Source organism: Spermophilus citellus (genome assembly GCF_964194105.1).
Source record: "Spermophilus citellus genome assembly, chromosome: 9".
Lineage (NCBI taxonomy): Eukaryota > Metazoa > Chordata > Mammalia > Rodentia > Sciuridae > Spermophilus > Spermophilus citellus.
Window position 1 is genome coordinate 80968519 of NC_138191.1, and position 17220 is coordinate 80985738.

The window sequence follows — 17220 nt, forward strand, 5'->3', positions numbered from 1 at the left end:
TGTCATAGAGCAGAAGGAGCTTTGAAGTCCAAAAGACCTGGTTTCTAATCCTGACTCAGTCACTCAACACCTGTGTGAATTTGTACACATTCCTTAACTCCACTGTGCCTGTTTTCATACCCATAAAATGAGTGTGGAATTGATATGAACATTAATTTTAAAATTATATGTAAAACAAGTGTCTGGCATAGTGTCTGGCACATGCTACTGCTTGAAAACAAGAAATTCATGTTATCAGCTGGTGATATGGCACTCATGGACATGTATTTGCCCTGATCCTCCAATTGCAAAGTATAGAAACATCTGCAGAAAAAAGTCTGAGTTCAAATCCAATATAATAAATAATGCACTGAGTACTCATGTTTATTTATTGCTCTAACATAGGGAAGATAAAATGGTCTCTGGAAAAAGTCTTTCTACAAACTTCATGGTGCTTCAGTGGTTGCAGCAAAGACAGGAAAATCAATCTTAGATTCAATCTTTTAATTTCTTTTCATGATTACTGTCCTCAAACGGAGAATGCAATTTAAATTAATGCTGTATTTGGTCATTTCCTCAAAATGAACATTGATCAGATTCCGTCTGAAGAATCTGTAACATCTCTTCTGTAATTATTTTTAAATATATTAAGAGGGAGCTGTGTATTATACAACAGGGGCCTATTTCTGGGAGACAGACGTTCTGGGTTCTGGCTCCTGTTCTATCATTCACTTACTATGTGACCTATGGAAAGTTACTTCTGGTTGAGCCTCCATCTTCTCTATAAAATGGGTATATAACTAACTCACAGAGATGTTTAAGGATCACAAGGACATGCATGTTAAAGGCAAAAAGTAAAATACCCTTATTGTGAACTAGTGTAATTACTACCCGTAGTCCTGAAAAATATGATGAATTTAAGCTGCACATAAATAAGGACCATTGGGACTTGACACATTTTGATATAATGCTTATTATTATGATGATGATATGTGCCAAATGTTACACAGAGTATTCAGATAGCTAACTGGCTTGTATTATAAATATAAAAAATATTCTTTCATTTTTAGATATCAGCTAAGAAAAAGTGATGAAAATAGTTGAGACTCACTGCTGAATATTAAACATGTTTATTAAATAAGTATACCTGCAAGTGATCCAAAATGATCCAAAACTAACAATACATACATTTTGCACTCTTCAATAGTGGATTACTTTCCCTTGTAGAACATCGATGCAGGCTCACTGTCATTAGTACTCTCCAGATTGTACTTAAATTTTCTTCTCTATGTTTTCTCTGATGGCCAGTGTACTGACATCTAAGAAATGCTTTACCGCTGCAAAACTTAACTTAGCCCCTGTGGAAAGCTGTTGGCTGTGAGCTCTAAAACTTTTATAGAACTTTTAGATTTCAGTTTAGATGAAGCAAAATGAAATTATACTGCTATAATATAAATTTTCCTGTAATAGCTCAAGTATTGGATTGATTGTGGCTATTTTTAAAAAGTACATACTGTGCATAGGGGGTAAATAATACTTAAATAGAAACATGACTATGTAAGGCATCATTTTTATCAGCCAACACAGTGTTATAAATTTCACACCACTGTAAAACTTAGTCTTTCTCTTAGCCCTGATTAGGCTATGTAAAATGCCTACCTTTATTTCAGATCATGAAAGTGACAACCTTTATATCCAGACTGATGACAGAGAGGGTAACATTTCCCCAAAGGGGTAAAAAAAGCTATTGGCTACACTGGTAGTATGGCTGGGCCAGCTGTACATTCATAATCATCATCAGTAATTGTTAAATGGAAAGGAAATAAGAAATTACCTTTTTAAAAGAGAATGGACGGGGCTGGGAATGTGGCTCAGGCGGTAGCGTGCTCTTCTGGCATGCGTGCGGCCCAGGTTCGATCCTCAGCACCACATACCAACAAAGATGTTGTGTCCGCCAAAAACTGAAAAATAAATATTAAAAATTCTCTCTCTCTCTCCTCTTTCACTCTCTCTTTAAAAAAAAAAAAAAAAGAGAATGGACACACAAACAGGGCCTCTTTTCCTGGCTTGGAGAGCTAGTACTTCTGAGGTTAACATTTCTCAGCATTCCCTAAAACTAAAAGAACTACATTAGAAAATACAAAGGAAGTTACTATGAGAACAAGCCCAAGTTTTCTTAACAAATATTTATTTAATCTTTTATTTTTTAAAACATGCAATAAAATTTTTTTTAAACAGAGAGAGAGAGAGAGAGAGAGAGAGAGAGAATTTTTTAATATTTATTTTTCAGTTTTCAGCGGACACAACATCTTTGTATGTGGTGCGAGGATCGAACCCGGGCCGCACGCATGCCAGGCGAGCGCGCTACCGCTTGAGCCACATCCCCAGCCCCAATAAAAAATTTTTTTAGATGCATTTAAGGTTGGGAATGTGGCTCAGTGGTGCGGCACTTGCCTAGCATGTGCAAAGCCCTGAGTTCAATTCTCCATACTTCCAAAACAGGGCATTTAAATTAAACTCATTTTAGTTAATACATGAAAACATAACACTGTGCATATTAGTCTTGTATTATGTGGTGATCTAATGTTTCTATACATGTACACATTGTGTAATGCTTAAATCAGATTAAATATATCTTCTCAAAAATTTATCACTTCTTTATGATGAAAACTTTTAAAGTCCTTTCTCCTCGGTCTTTAAAAATTCACAGTATATTGTTGTTATCTATAGTCACCTATTATGCAATAGCCTACCTGAACTTCGTGCCACTAACTCACTCTAGCTTTGCACCCGTTGACAACTTTTGCCCATGTCTTCCTGCCACCTTTTCTCCCCTGCCTCTTGTCACTGCCACTCTGCTTTCAACCTCTATGAGATCAACATTTTTAGATTCCACATATGAATGAGAGCATGTGCTACTTGTCTTTCTGTGCCTCACTTATTTCATTTAACATATTATTTCCGTTCCATCTATGTTTTCACAAATGACAGGTTTTTATTATTTTTATGGTAGAATAGTATTCCATTGTGTATCTGTAAAACATCTCCTTTGTCCATTCATCCATAATGAACATTTCTGTTGTTTCCATTTCTTAGCTATTATAATTAGTGCTAAGTGAACATGGGAGTGTGAATGTCTCTTCAGCATACTGATATAATTTCCTTTGAATATATTCCCAGGAGTGCAATTATTGGATCATGTGGTGTCTATTTTTAATTTTTTGAGGAACCTCCATATTGTTTTACATAATGGCTATACTAATTTACATTCCCACCAACACTGTGCAAGTGTTCCCTTTTTTCCACATCCTTACCAGCACTTGTTATCTTTAATCTTTTTGATAATAGCCATTCCTACTGGGGTGAGGTGATATCTGACTGTGGTTCCCTCATTTGCATTAATCTAATGATCCTTGTCTTTGAGAAATTTTTTTAGAGATCTCTTAGCCATTTGTATATCTTCCTGTGATCAAATCAGGTGTGTGTGTGTGTGTGTGTGTGTGTGTGTACATGCTATTGAGTTTTTGGAGTTCCAAATACATTCTGTATCTCAATCTCTTATCAGATACATACTTTCCAAATATTTTCTCCCATTCTATAGGTTGACTCTTCACACTGTTGATTGCTTTCATTGCTATACAGAAGCTTTTAAATGTAATCTCATTTGTCAATTTTTGCCTTTGTTTCCTGTTTTTAGTCTTGTCCAAAAATATCTTTGACCATTTCAATGTACTGAAATGCTTTCCTACAGAAGTTTCTTTTTCTTTTTCTTTTCTTTTTTTTTTTGGGGGGGGGGCAGGGATTGAACTCAGGGGCACTCAACCACTGAACCACATCCCCAGCCCTATTTTGTATTTTATTTAGAGACAGGGTCTCACTGAGTTGCTTAGTGCCTTGCTTTTGCTGAGACTGGCTTTGAACTCGCTTTCCTCCTGCCTCAGCCTCCCAAATCACTGGGATTACAGGTGTGCGCCACCAGCCCAGCTTCCTATAGACGTTTCTTAATTTCATATTTTTTAAATCGGTTGTCTTCATTTAAATAGCTAAGTTAAATGTTTTTCACTCATCATTCAGCAAATAATTATCCATCAACTAGTATAGGTTCTTAAAAAAAAAATTTTTTTTCACTATTTAAGACCTTAATGATGAAATGGATAAGCCACAGTCCCTACCTTCAAGGAGTGTACTGTCTTAGGAAAAGAAAAATGCATTACCAGGCAATGAGAAAATAATAGGATTCTAGAGCAAGTTTCTTCTAAACATCAAAACACAGAAACGTGTGTGATCCATGTTGTTAACGTGTTTTGTTAAACATTTCGTGAAAGAAGCAATATTTAGTTTGAGTGTTAAAAAGGTTAAAGTAGATAATACTAAGATAAGGAGGGAGAGAGGAGGGAAGGAGGGAGAGAAATTTATTGTGAAAAAGCTTAGAATTCAGAATGTTAAAAAGTATGACATCAACAGGAGTCCAGCGGAGCTCGGCGCCAGTACACCCAGCAACGAGGAGGCGCAGTGCTCGCTGCCCGGCGGGGGCTGCTTCAGCCCCAGGTCCAGCTTCCCAGAGCCGCGCTCCCCAGCCAGGCGGCCACTCCTGCGGCGCGGATCCCGGCGCCCGGGGAGGGGAAGCGAAGAGGCCTCGCCAAGGGGCAGCGGCGAGCCCCGGAGACCTCGACCACATCACAACACCCACATGGTCACCAGAGTGTGCGCGGCCTACGAGGTGCACGATGGCACGTGTGACCAGTGCGAACCCGACCAGGCTCCGCGGGCCGACGAAGTGTGCCGAGAATGCGGCTTCTACTACTGCACCCGCCACGCCGACGAGCACAAGTGGAGGTTCCCCAGTCACCACCTGGTCAAGAACATTCAAGGCCTCCAGGCCAGGACCTCGCGAGCCGGCGGGGAGAGGCCCGAGAAGGAAGAGATCACGGTCAAGGTGGAGCCGCGGCAGGAGCTAGAAAGCGCCTTGGAGGACAGTGACTCGGAAGGAGGGAGCGAGACCGGTGAGGAGAGTGAAGAGGAGGACAGTGAGCCAGAAAGCGAGATGATGGAAGAAGACATCCAAGGAAGGTCCGTGTCGGAAAGAGAAACTAAGGCAGAAAGCAAATTTGACCCAAAAAGAGCACTGGAAGAAAAGAGAACATCCAAGAGGAAGTATGCAGACCAAGGGCTTGATTTGAGCCCCTACTCCCAGAAAGACAGGCCGATCATCTGTGTCCTTGGGACTCAGCAGGGTCACCAGCTTTACACCTTAGATGAAGCCTTTGAAGAACTAATAAGCAAAGACTCCACTAGAGTGAAGGCAGCCATTATAGAGTTGGTGGAAAAGTTAAAGCTCAAGAGTTCAGATCCTAAAGTAACTCAGAAAGAGATAAAGGAGTTCATACAAAAAGAATTTAAGAAAGTTCAGCAAGTGCTTGCTGATGAGGAGCATAAAGCTGTTCATCTAGTGGATATCCAGGAAGAAATGGACAGAGATCATCTAACTGAGATACTGGCAGACCTTCAGTCCCGTATGGATAAGCAGAGGATTCAGATGCCCCAGGCCAAGGAACAACTGGGTACCTCTAACAAATCAGCTAAGCCAAGGGCGGGGTGTGCTTAGGCAGGACCCAGTGGTGCCATTGAATAAGAGAGCACACGAAGGCTTGCCATCAGAGTGGAAAACAACCCCTTCCCTTGTGTATATGTAACGGCTTCTGACTTCTCTGAAGCCTGCCCAGCAACAAATGTACTCCCACAGGATATACCTCTAGATCCACAGCAGGCACATATGTCTCCAAGGAATGACCAGTTTTATGCTTACTATGTACTTCTCATTCTCTTGTTGCAATAAGTCAAAGAAAGAGCCTCTTTGATCAACCAGGAGCAACTAAGAAGGGCCCTTCAGGTATCCCCTCAATGGCTGCTTTGAACTTACTCAGGAAAGCGAGCCCCTATAATGTTGTGTAAGTCAACAGTAATACTTCATTAGTGATCTGAAATAATCATGAAAGGAAGTTAGAGGTTTTTTGCCTATCTGCAAACAAAAACTCTACTTTGTTCACTCTGAAGCATGAAACAAACAAGACAAAGTAGGGCTTTACTGACTCATGTCCACAGTCTCCAATAGTCCAGTTCTACCTTTGTGAAAATGTGATGCTGTGAATTAGGATGGATGACCTGAAAATGAAATTGGAGAAAGAGTTAAAAGCTAAAAAAAAAAAAAAAAAAAAAGACAGATACTTTTAGCATATGAGGTCATTCAGGACTTCAGATTCATAATTCAGTGCTTTGGAAATGAAAAAAAAAAACAATGAAGAGGTGGTGCAAAGGAAATGATCTGGTGGAGTGCAGAAAAGACGATCAAAGAAATCTGATTAAAAGTTGAAATTTTTTTAAAAAATGACATCTTCAGGAAATAACAAGTAATTCATTATACTCACCTGGATAATAATTTTGTCAGCAGAGACTGTCAACTGCAAACTATCTTAAGAAACCAGAACAATATCCCGTTAAATCAAGCAGAGACTTACTGCATCCAGGGAGGCCACTTACTACCTCAACATCATCCTAGTTGCATCTTGCAGGAGAGAAGAGGATTTGAAAAACACTGTTTTTAAGACTGTGGGACCTACTTTAAGGCATGCCATGACTTTCAGTGGTGTGATCTGCTTGGTACTGAACCAAGTTTATAATATAATAAGACTAATGGACACAGTAAGGGCAGGATTTGGAAGAGTCTTTGAGGAGTAAACCATCATTTTATGAACCCAGCTGTAAGATCTATTGTTCTGAGAGGAGGTTATTTACTTAATGAGAACAAATAGATTTTAAAGACAAACTCAGGAGGTTCTGAAATAAACGATAGTTACTTGCAGCTTCATCTTTCTGGGAAGAATTTCTGAGATAATAAAGTCAAGTTAACACCGAGGTTGAAAGTAAAATCACCTTAATGTGGACAGTAGACTGGGTACAGATGGCTTCACGTGTCAACAACAGATGATGTTTGAAATAAAATGTGAGAATGAATATTGACAGTCCTTATATATCATTTTGAAGTGTTTGACATGGGGGGAAAGAGGGGATCAAGTTCAGTCCTATGCCAAAGTGCTTTGCAAAAAAAAAGAAATTCATCTGATTCTACTAGCAATCCTAAAAAATGTAATTATTTTACCCATATTTCAGATAATACTGAGAATTAGGGAGGCTATATTTTAAAAGTAATCCTTGCTTAGTATCTCTTAAGGAATGGGTGGAGCCAGATTTCAAATCCAGTAATTAAATCCTTTGCCACCTTCTTCATTGATCTGCTTATGAACAACTTTGGTTCTTTAAAATCTATGATATGTCAGGCACTGTTTTAGGCAATGGAGATATCTTGATTAACATGATATATATAGTCTGTAGCTTCTTGGTGTTTATAATTTAGAGGGGAAAAGAGATGGTATGGAGAAAAAAAGATTATTTCAGGAGTCTAAAAACTTCCCTGGTATCATTAACTATAGATATCTAGATTAGATGGCATTTTAAATCAGCACTTTGGTATAAAGTTGGCAAAATCAGGAAAGTTGAGCATCCTAACAAGTGTATGCATCCTGAGCCTTCTGATAAATCAATGTGTGGCAGGAGGGTGGGAAACAGGCTCAGAGAGGAGGGGAGAAGAGAGTGTTTCCTCCGCTGTGTGGACATTTGGCAATATTTTTCAATTTCTGGCCTACATCACTCTCTGTGTGAGTTCTGCACACAGAGGAAGGCACTCAAGCAATTTTTCCAACATTCTCAGCTATTGTCCAAAAATATCTCCTAGACAATTTTTTTCTGGGAAGTAGTCATGCTGTCAATATCTGTTCAGTCATTTACCTAAGATCCCAAGAAACATGGCTTGCTGTGTATGGTTCATTTCATTGGTGACAAATTTCTCCACTTTGGAAGCTTTGGTGAATCTTTATCCCAAAGTGGCCCAGTTGTTCATCTATGGCTGAGTGATGGGGGGTTTGTGATAAGACAAAGCTTCTAACCCACCTTTCTTAGGGCAGAAGTTTGTCACCTAGTTCTCTCTGGGAGTGTGAATAATGATAACTGGCATTTTTACACTGCATGACAGTTTACAAAGGCACTTCTCATGCAGTTATATTGTTTTAATATAACACAGATAAGAAAATGATGTACAAAGAGAATAAGTGTCCTTCTCTAACGTCTCTGTGCCCAGCAATAAACTATGATGTATTCTAATTCTAACCCCTCTGTTCTTCCCACTATTCCAATGCTAACATTCCATTTCAATCCTCTGTCGCCTCTCACCCCTCCCCCCTCCCTTTTGCTTTGCATATTTTCAAGATTGAAAGGGGAAAGAAAGAAAAAAAAAAAACATGCCAGGTGCAGTGGTGCTTGCCCATAATCCTAGCAACTTGGAAGACTGAGGCAGGGGGATAGCAAGTTAAAGGCCAAATTCAGCAACCTAGTGAGACTGGGTCTCAAAATGTAATAAGTAAATAAAAATGGTTGGTGATGGGGCTCAGTGGTAGAATTCTACTTGGTTAGGTTCCCCGTAGTGAGGGGGAAAAAGCCACACTTAACTAAGCTCTTATTTTTAGTAACTTCATTCTTCCATCACTATTATTTATAAATATATTATTAGTGTTCCCATCACAAATTACAGACAGCACCTTTAGTCCTGTTGGCCTCCATATGGCTGTTGACTGGTGACTGCAGATCTCAGACTTGGCCTTGTTTTTTTTTTTTTTTTTTTTTTTTTTTTTTTACTTTTTTATTATGCACTACCTTTATTTGTTAAAGTTGTAATCAGGAGATAAGATTTTTCATTAAGAAGAAAATACCCACACATTCCTCTCTGAGCAGAGAGTTCACTAAAACTTACTTTGAAATGTATCTCCCATTCCCCTCAAAAAAAGATCATTAGAGAAGAAATCTATTCCTCCTCAGTAAACTTTACTTTGATATCTAAAATATTAACTTTTTTTTTTTTTTTTTTTTTTTTTTTTTTGCTGTGGCAGGGGTGGTACCAGAGATTGAACTGAGGGGCACTCAACCAGTGAGCCACATCCCCAGTCCTATTTTGTATTTTATTTAGAGACACAGTCTCACTGAGTTGCTTAGTGCTTTGCTTTTTCTGAGGCTGGCTTTGAACTTGCTTTCCTCCTGCCTTAGCCTCCCAAGCCTCTGGGATTACAGGTGTGTGACCAGCTAAAATATTAAATATTTAACCAATTATTGGACGTGAGGTAAACTTTCCACTGAACTAGAAATAGCAAAATAAACAATAAAACCCAAATGTAGTAAGGATAAAAAAATAAAAATAGAAGCAGCAATCTTTGTTGTGATCTTAAAGAAAAGCTTTATGAGCTTGTCATTACCATTCATCTTTTTGGTCCCAATATGTTATTGAAGAAAGCAAACATTTGACTTTTTCTATAATTACTTCAGCCTAATTAATTTTGCATACCAAAAGCAAACCTGGTAATGCCTCAGTATTAAAGTTTTACACTGATGCTCAAGTGTATTCAGCTCATAAATAATAATGTATCTGTCTCCTTAAAGTATTTACAAAAAAATTTAAGCAATAATATTGATGCCTAAATGAGAAGCATGTGGGTCTTCTTATCTATTTTTTTAAGCTCTAATCTACCCAATATACTCAGGAAAGAAGAAACAACTAAATATGAAAAACAAAGAGCCTCTTTGTGTACACACACACACACACACACACACACACCTGGCCCTCCTCTAGTTTATTAGCACCATGTTTGCTTTCCTCATCTAGACAAGAGCTTCCTACCACCATGCAACCGGCATCCAATCAACAAGATGCAGTCAACATGGGGATGCTACACTATAAGAGTAAATTTACAAGCTCTCTTCTATCTTTCCTTTCTGATCATTTTGCAAGTTTTGTATGTGTGTATGTGTGGTAAAATACCATAACAGAATTTACCAACTTCTTTTGAAATCTTTTTAATTATTATTGCTGTTCTCCCATTACAGTATAATAATCCTCAGTGATTTTTAAAAAAATTTTTCCACTTGCAGATACTTTTCAATTTGTTGCTTCAAATATTTCTTCTAGAAAATGCTAAACTTTTTTGAACAATAGAAATATATTATCTCAGAGTTCTGTAGATTAGAAGCCTGAAATCAAGGTGTTGGGAAAGTCTGGAATCACAGGTATGAGGGCTGTGAGGGAAAATCTCCATGCCTCTCTCCTAGCTCCTGATGGCTTGCTGACCATCTTTGGCATATCTTGCTTTCTGTTGCATCACTGATGTCTGCCTTCATCTTCACATGACTTTATGATCATGTGAAGTTTACTTCTACTCCTCTTTATGATCAAAACTTTGTTTATTTATTCCTTCATCTACTGAAGGGCATCTAGGTTGGTTCCACAGTTTATCTAGTGTGAATTGTGCTGCTATAAATATTGATGTGGCTGAATCCCTATGCTATTTTTAAGTCCTTTGAATATAGACTGAGGAGAAGGATAGCTGGGTCAAATGGTGATTCCATTCCCAAATTTCCAAGGAATCACCATATTGCTTTTCCATATGGGATGCACCAATTTGCAGTCCCATCAGCAGTGTATGGGTGTACCTTTTTCCCCACATCCTCGCCAACACTTACTGTTGTTTGTATTCATAATAGCTGCCATTCTGACTGTAGTGAGATGGTATCTTAGTTTTGATTTGTATTTCTCTAATTGCTAACAATGATGAACATTTTTCCATGTATTTGTTGATTGATTGTATATAATCTTCTGAGAAAGGTCTGTTCAGGTCCTTGGCCCATTTATTGATTGGGTTATTTGGGCTTTTTGGTGTTTAGCTTTTTGAATTCTTTATATACCCTAGAGATTATTGCTCTATCTGATGTGTGAGGGGTAAAAATTTGCTCCCAAGATGTAGGCTCTCTATTGACCTCACAGATTGTTTCTTTTGCTGAGAAGAAACTTTTTAGTTTGAATCCATCACATTTATTGATTCTTGATTTCAATGGAATATTACTCAGCAATAAGAGAATAAAATCATGGCATTTGGAGGTAGATGAATGAAGTTAAAGAAGATAATACTAAGTGAAGTTAGCCAATCCCCAAAAACCAAATGCTGAATGTTTTCTCTGATATAAGGAGGCTGATTCATAGTGGGGTAGGGAGGAGGAGCATGGGAGAAATAGATGAACTCTAGATACGGGTGGGAGGGGAAGGGAGAGGGCATGGGGTTAGAAATGATGGTGGAATGTGATGTGAACATCATTATCCAAAGTACATGTATGAAGACACAATATACTTTGTAATAGAGATATGAAAAATTTATGCTCTATATGTGTAATATAATTGAAATGCATTCCACTGTCATCTATAAATTTAAAAATTAATTTTAAAAACTTTGTTTCTTATATGATTTCCATCACATTTTGTCTTGTGTTTATGGTTGTTTGTCAAATTTCTTAAACTTCAATGAGAGTTTGTGTCTTGTATTCTCAAATAATATGTAGCAAAGGGAAATCTCCCTTTACCATGTATGCATGTATGTATATATCCACATATATGTGTGTGTATGTTTCCCATCTATCACAGACCAATATTTTTATACATTATCATAAAAATGAATTTCTAAAAAGATGAAATTTAAAAACAAAGATACAAAATAAGCATCCCAATGTTTAATTATTAAATTCAACAAATATAAAAGTACTTTGTTCAGATACTGTACGATATCTGACGTTTACTTTCATTTTCTATATTTAACCCCTTGAATACCAGTAACCAACGCTTTCCTGACTACCACTGGTCTGTGGTCCACATTTTGGTTGACATGGCCTAGAACTTGATCTTCATATTGTGGCTCAGGATCAGCAGTTTCTAACCTTGAGCAGGTTAGAATGTGAAATCTTAGGTGTCTCCTCAGATCTACTGAATCAGAACTTGCTCACTGAATTTTGAGAGGCCCTATCCTGCATCATTTTGGATTCCTTGAATTACTGAGTTCTGACTCTTCCATAAAGTAAGAGTTCAACCAAAATCTATTAAAACTGTCTGAGATTGGAGACCCCTTAAAAGGGTACTATTATTATTTGAACTATGAAGTGCCTCCTCCCCAAAGCCCCTGCATTAATGCAAGAATATTCAGAGGCCATTAGGTAACCTAATTAGTCCATCCTAGTTTAAATGGCCCAACTGTAGACAGGTGGGCTTGGCTGGAAAAGATGCATCACTGGGAACATGCCCTGACAGAGTTCGACTTCCCTGCAGCCCATTCACCCTTCTCTCTCTGCTTTGCAGAAGCATGAGCTGAGGAGTCTCTTCTCCTATGCCCTTTTGCCATGATGTTCTGCCTTACCTTGGGCTAGAGCAATGGAGTTGGCTTGCTATGGACTGAACCTCTGAAACTGTGAGCCCAAATAAATTTTTTCTCCTCTAAATTTTTATTGTCCAGTGTTTTTAAAAATTTTTTTTAGTTGTAGTTGGACACAATACCTTTATTTCACTTCTTTATTTTTATGTGGTGCTGAGGATTGAACCCAGGGTTTCGCACGTGTGAGGCGAGCACTCTACCACTGAGCCACAACCCCAGCACTATTGTCCACTATTTTGATCACAGTGACAAAAAGCCTACTAACACCAAAATCAGTGCCAGGAGTGGGGTTGTTGTTATGATTAACCTGATCATGTAGTTCAGAAGTTTTAGGGACTGGCTTTTGGAAAAGTTTGAAAAAAAAAATGGATATGCAGGATGGAGAATCCCTACAATATTAAATGCAGAGTTGAATGAGTGATTCTGGTAGGAGGTAAGAAGAACAGAATGCTTACAAGAATGTTGACAGTAAAGACAGTGCTCATAATGTTTCAGAAGAGAATAAGAAAATTGGTATCACATTCTGGCAAAGACCATGTCTACTTTTTCCCATGTGCTGAGATTTCGTGTGAATTTGAAGGTGATGGATTAATTAATCTGATGGAGAAAATTTTAAGGCAACACAGCATTCAGATGGTGACACGGGTGTTGCTACAAGTTTTTAGCCAGTCTTGTTGTGAGAATTGGAAGCAAAGGGCAGGCAGGAAAGATTGGGAAAGCTCAAGAGCTTTGAAGAGCCCCCCAAAGCTCAGAGTTTAGCCATAGAAAAAGCACACATAAAATTGGGTCTGAGGAGGTTGTGGTTCTTAAAGAGATTATCATTACTAAAAAGAAGCTAAGTACTTTTCACAGATATAATTGAAAATATACCTTTTGTATATCTCATGAATCATCAAGATCACACCCATTGACGACTCAAGGGTGTAGAAGTAAAACTCATTTAAGAGAACTTGGGGGCACCCTGCCCACATGCCTAGAAAGCTGTTTCCCCAAAATTTGTTTCACCATGCTTAGTCGCCCAAGTGCTCAGAGGCCACTGAAGTCATGGTCCAAAAGGGCTCGGCTTACTGCTTGAGCTGACTCAGACCTTGGTGTTATGCATATGATGCTGGTTCTGCTGGAATACAAGATGCTGGAGTTATGGGATCACGGGGACTTCTACTGAGATTTCAAAGGAAGGCCTGAAAGGTCAGGGAAATTATAGCATGGTGAGAATCCCTATAGGCTGTCCCTGAGAAGGCAGTGTGTGATGCTATGAAGGTGAAGCCAAAACCAGAATGGAGAACCTAGAAACAAAAATATGCCAGTAATATGGACTGTCTGCCAAAGAAAGCTGCTGGCTACAGAAAGAACTAGCATGAGAGCCCATGTGTGCTGCAGCAGGCAAGGCCAAAGATGTAGGACTGCCCAAGTCCTTTGAAGAGCATATCTCTTTGCCAGGTGCCCCAGATGCTAGATATAGGGCTGTAGTACTTGTTAGCCAAGCAGTGTTCTTTTTCTTGTTATGGTTTCATCCCTTCTTTCTCTGCCTTATTTTTCCTTTTTGGAATAGGACTATTTGCTCTGTGCCATTGTATTTATGTAATTTTATTTTGATTTTTACAGGGATCACAGCCAAGAGTTTGCCTTGAGTCATACATTTATGATGTTGTGAGGAGAAAAAAAAAGTGTGTCACATTAGATTGGATAGAGAGAAGTGATGGGAGGGGAGGGGAGGGGAAGGGGTGATAGGAAGGGCAGCAGAATAAAATAGACATTATTATTGCTGTATGTATATACGTGACTATATGACCAATGTGATTCTGCAACCTGTACAATCAGAAAAATGAGAAATTATACCCCATTTGATTCAAATGTACGAAATGTCAAGATCATTGTACTGTCATGTGTAACTAATTTAAAAATTAATTAATTAATTTAAAAAAAAGAACTCAGACTTGGACTTTTGTCAAGGCTGGAACTATTCAAACTATGGGACTGTTGGAGATGAACTAAATGCATTTTGCATTGTGTGTTAGACACAAACTTTTAGGTACCAAGAGCAGAATGTTATGGTTTGAATACGAGTGTTCCCCCAAGTCTGTGTTAATGCATGAGTATTCAGAAGTAAAATGATTAGATGGATAGATTAGGTAGAAACTGTAGGCAGATGAGGTGTGTCTAGAGAAGGTAGGTTACTGGGGGCATGCCCTGAAAGGCTTCGTCTGCCATGTGGCCCCTTCCCCACATTCTTTCTGCTTCCTGGCAGCCATAAGCTGAGAAACTTTCTTCCACCACACATTTTAGCCATGATGTTCAGCCTCAATTCCAGCCCAGAGCAATGGAGCCGGCTGGCCATGAATTAAACCTCAGACACTGTGAAGAGATTACCACCACTAAAACTGTGAACCCACATGAACTTTCCCTTTTCTTATTTGTCTTTGTTGGGTATTTTGGTCACAGCACTGAAAAATTGACTAACACAGGAATGACTATGTGACTTTCTGTGCCTCTAGTAGGAGTTTTCATTTTATTGGGTCCTATAAAGTGTTAATGATAATTAAACAGTGTTCATAGATGTACACCATTGACAGAAACAGCAGTTTTTATATGAATAGATAATTCTGCATTTTCCCAAGTATATTATTAAAATGTATATTCTTAACATCTGTATATTGTTCTGTGAACAATATAGAGGAGGAATGTAAATCAAACAGTGGATAATTGGCTGTTTTTGTATCATTAAATGAATCAGACTAATGTAGATAGATTTCAAAACTGCTGTATATTATAGTAAAAGGGGATAAGCTTTGAAGTCATAAATGCCTCCATTAAATTGTGGATCTGTGTCTATTATTTTCTTCTTTTCTTGAGTCAAAATTTCCTCCCTTGTAAAATAGGAGATTATTCTGATTCTGTAGGTTTGAACTAGGATTAAAATAATTTACATCAGGCATTAGTATGAGGCATCTTATAATACATTAATTAATTAATAATTATTACATAATTATTATTATGTAATAACAGATTACATAATAATCTGTTCTTCTGTAAAGAAGGAAATATAAAGTTTTTATTCCTTTTTTAATGAAGCTGCTTAAAGAACAGAAAGGCCTACCATAAAATTAATGACTGTAAAGTAGGTAAAATTTAACTTGAGAGTGGAAAATATTTGACACAATAAATATATAATAGCCTTTTCTTAACTTTATACAAGTTCTGAGTTTAAAATATCTGCTGTTATGTGTCACAAGCCACTTTCCTCCCCATGGTAAAACAGTATTTGTGGTCTAACATGGGTCTGTCATTTGCTTATAACACCTATTGTAGTGCCTCGCTCATAGAAGATACTCTACAAATGTTTTTGGAAGGAACTTTGGATTCTTTGCTGCTGGGCCGGGGTCAATGCTCTTTCTTTTTGTTCTAGTGGACCCTCAACAGTTTCCTCAGGTGCCCCTGTAGAACACCGTGAGGGAAATCCACTTCCTATGAGTTGCTGACTTGGTCTTTCTACTCTAAGCCTCCAAAACTTTATGGAAGCTATCCTTTGGGATTTGCCTGTTAACTTCAAACTAAAGCAACACTTGAGATTTATAGATTTGTGATTTTAAGATAATAACTAAATGTTGGATTTGAAATGATTGAATCTTTAGTATGAAAAGTAGACACAAGTGAGCACAACTGTTTACATATATCACATTTACAAGGATGGAATACATAGCAGAGTTCTGAAAATGACTCAGATCCTTCCTCATTAGAAACTAGTGAGCTGCTAGGCATGAGTCCCATGCAGGGATAATTCAGGCTCTATCACCAGACAGAGCTGTGTTTATCTTGCCCATAATCACACAGCATGAACACAGAAATTTTAATTAGCAAATCTGTAGAGTGAGAAATAATAAAGTTTCATTTCCTAGAATGGTTTAAGAATTAAATAAGATAGCATACACAGTGCTTCATGAACTTTATTTCATTTAATCCTCAAAGGAACGTTAAGATGTAGATGCTATTATTTTGTTTTTGTTTCACAGACAAGAAAACTGACATTTTTTAGAAGTCACTTTTCCGAATGTTATGCTGTTCTAAGTATCAAAGGTATTTGCTTTTGACAACTACCTCAACTGTCGTATCTTTGTATTTTCTTAACATTAAAGATAAGGTAGCAAGTTTCTCTTTCTTGTTTCCACAAATACTCTGCATTGTGTTAAATAAAAACTAGAGTTTCTTGTAAAGCTGAACCAAAAAATAAAAAATGGCAGTGGGCTCAGTAAAGGGGAAGAATGGAAGAGGGATTTTTACAATTCCCCAAGAGATGGGGACTGAAAACTCAACTTTTAACAAGGTTGTAGAGATGTCCTTTTATGTGCCCACACTACACACATATTTTCCACAGGTTCTCTCTAATATGTTTTGGAATAGGGTTGAGCATTTGTGACAGATACATGTAAATACTGGTTTATAGACTAAGTGAAAATTATAAATAATCTTAAGAAAGGAGAAAAATGATTACCCCATAAAATGCTCTCACTGAAGCATCCTAGATGAAGGGTTTGAAGCAGCACAGGCTCACTCTGTTTTTATAGCTGGGTCGACTGCTGGGGCTGGACACCCTGGAACTGGACTTTCTATCCCCTTACTACTACAATGGAGATCCAGAGTAGCTACAAATGGCTCCCAGATCTTACTTTTTGTTGTTGTTGTTGTTTTAAGTTATACATGAAGATAGAATGTATTTTGACATATTATACATACATGGAGTTTAACTTCCCATTCTTGTGGTTGTACAGGATGTGAAGTTACACTGGTCATGTATTCATATATGAATATAGGAAAGTTATGTCCCATTCATCCTACTGTCTTTCCCATTCCCACTCCTCCTCCCTTTCCCTCATTCCCTCTGTCCAATCTGGTGAAC

At 38.0% G+C, this 17220-nt stretch overlaps 1 protein-coding gene across 1 annotated transcript; it reads left to right on the plus strand.

The window, feature by feature from the left end:
- Positions 1-4669: 4669 nt before the first annotated feature.
- Positions 4670-5584, plus strand: LOC308656720 (tripartite motif-containing protein 44-like; the record flags this gene model as incomplete). Its single annotated transcript, XM_081308101.1, has 1 exon — positions 4670-5584. The coding sequence occupies one exon, from the start codon at positions 4670-4672 to the stop codon at positions 5582-5584; it is 915 nt and encodes a 304-aa protein (XP_081164227.1).
- Positions 5585-17220: the final 11636 nt, after the last annotated feature.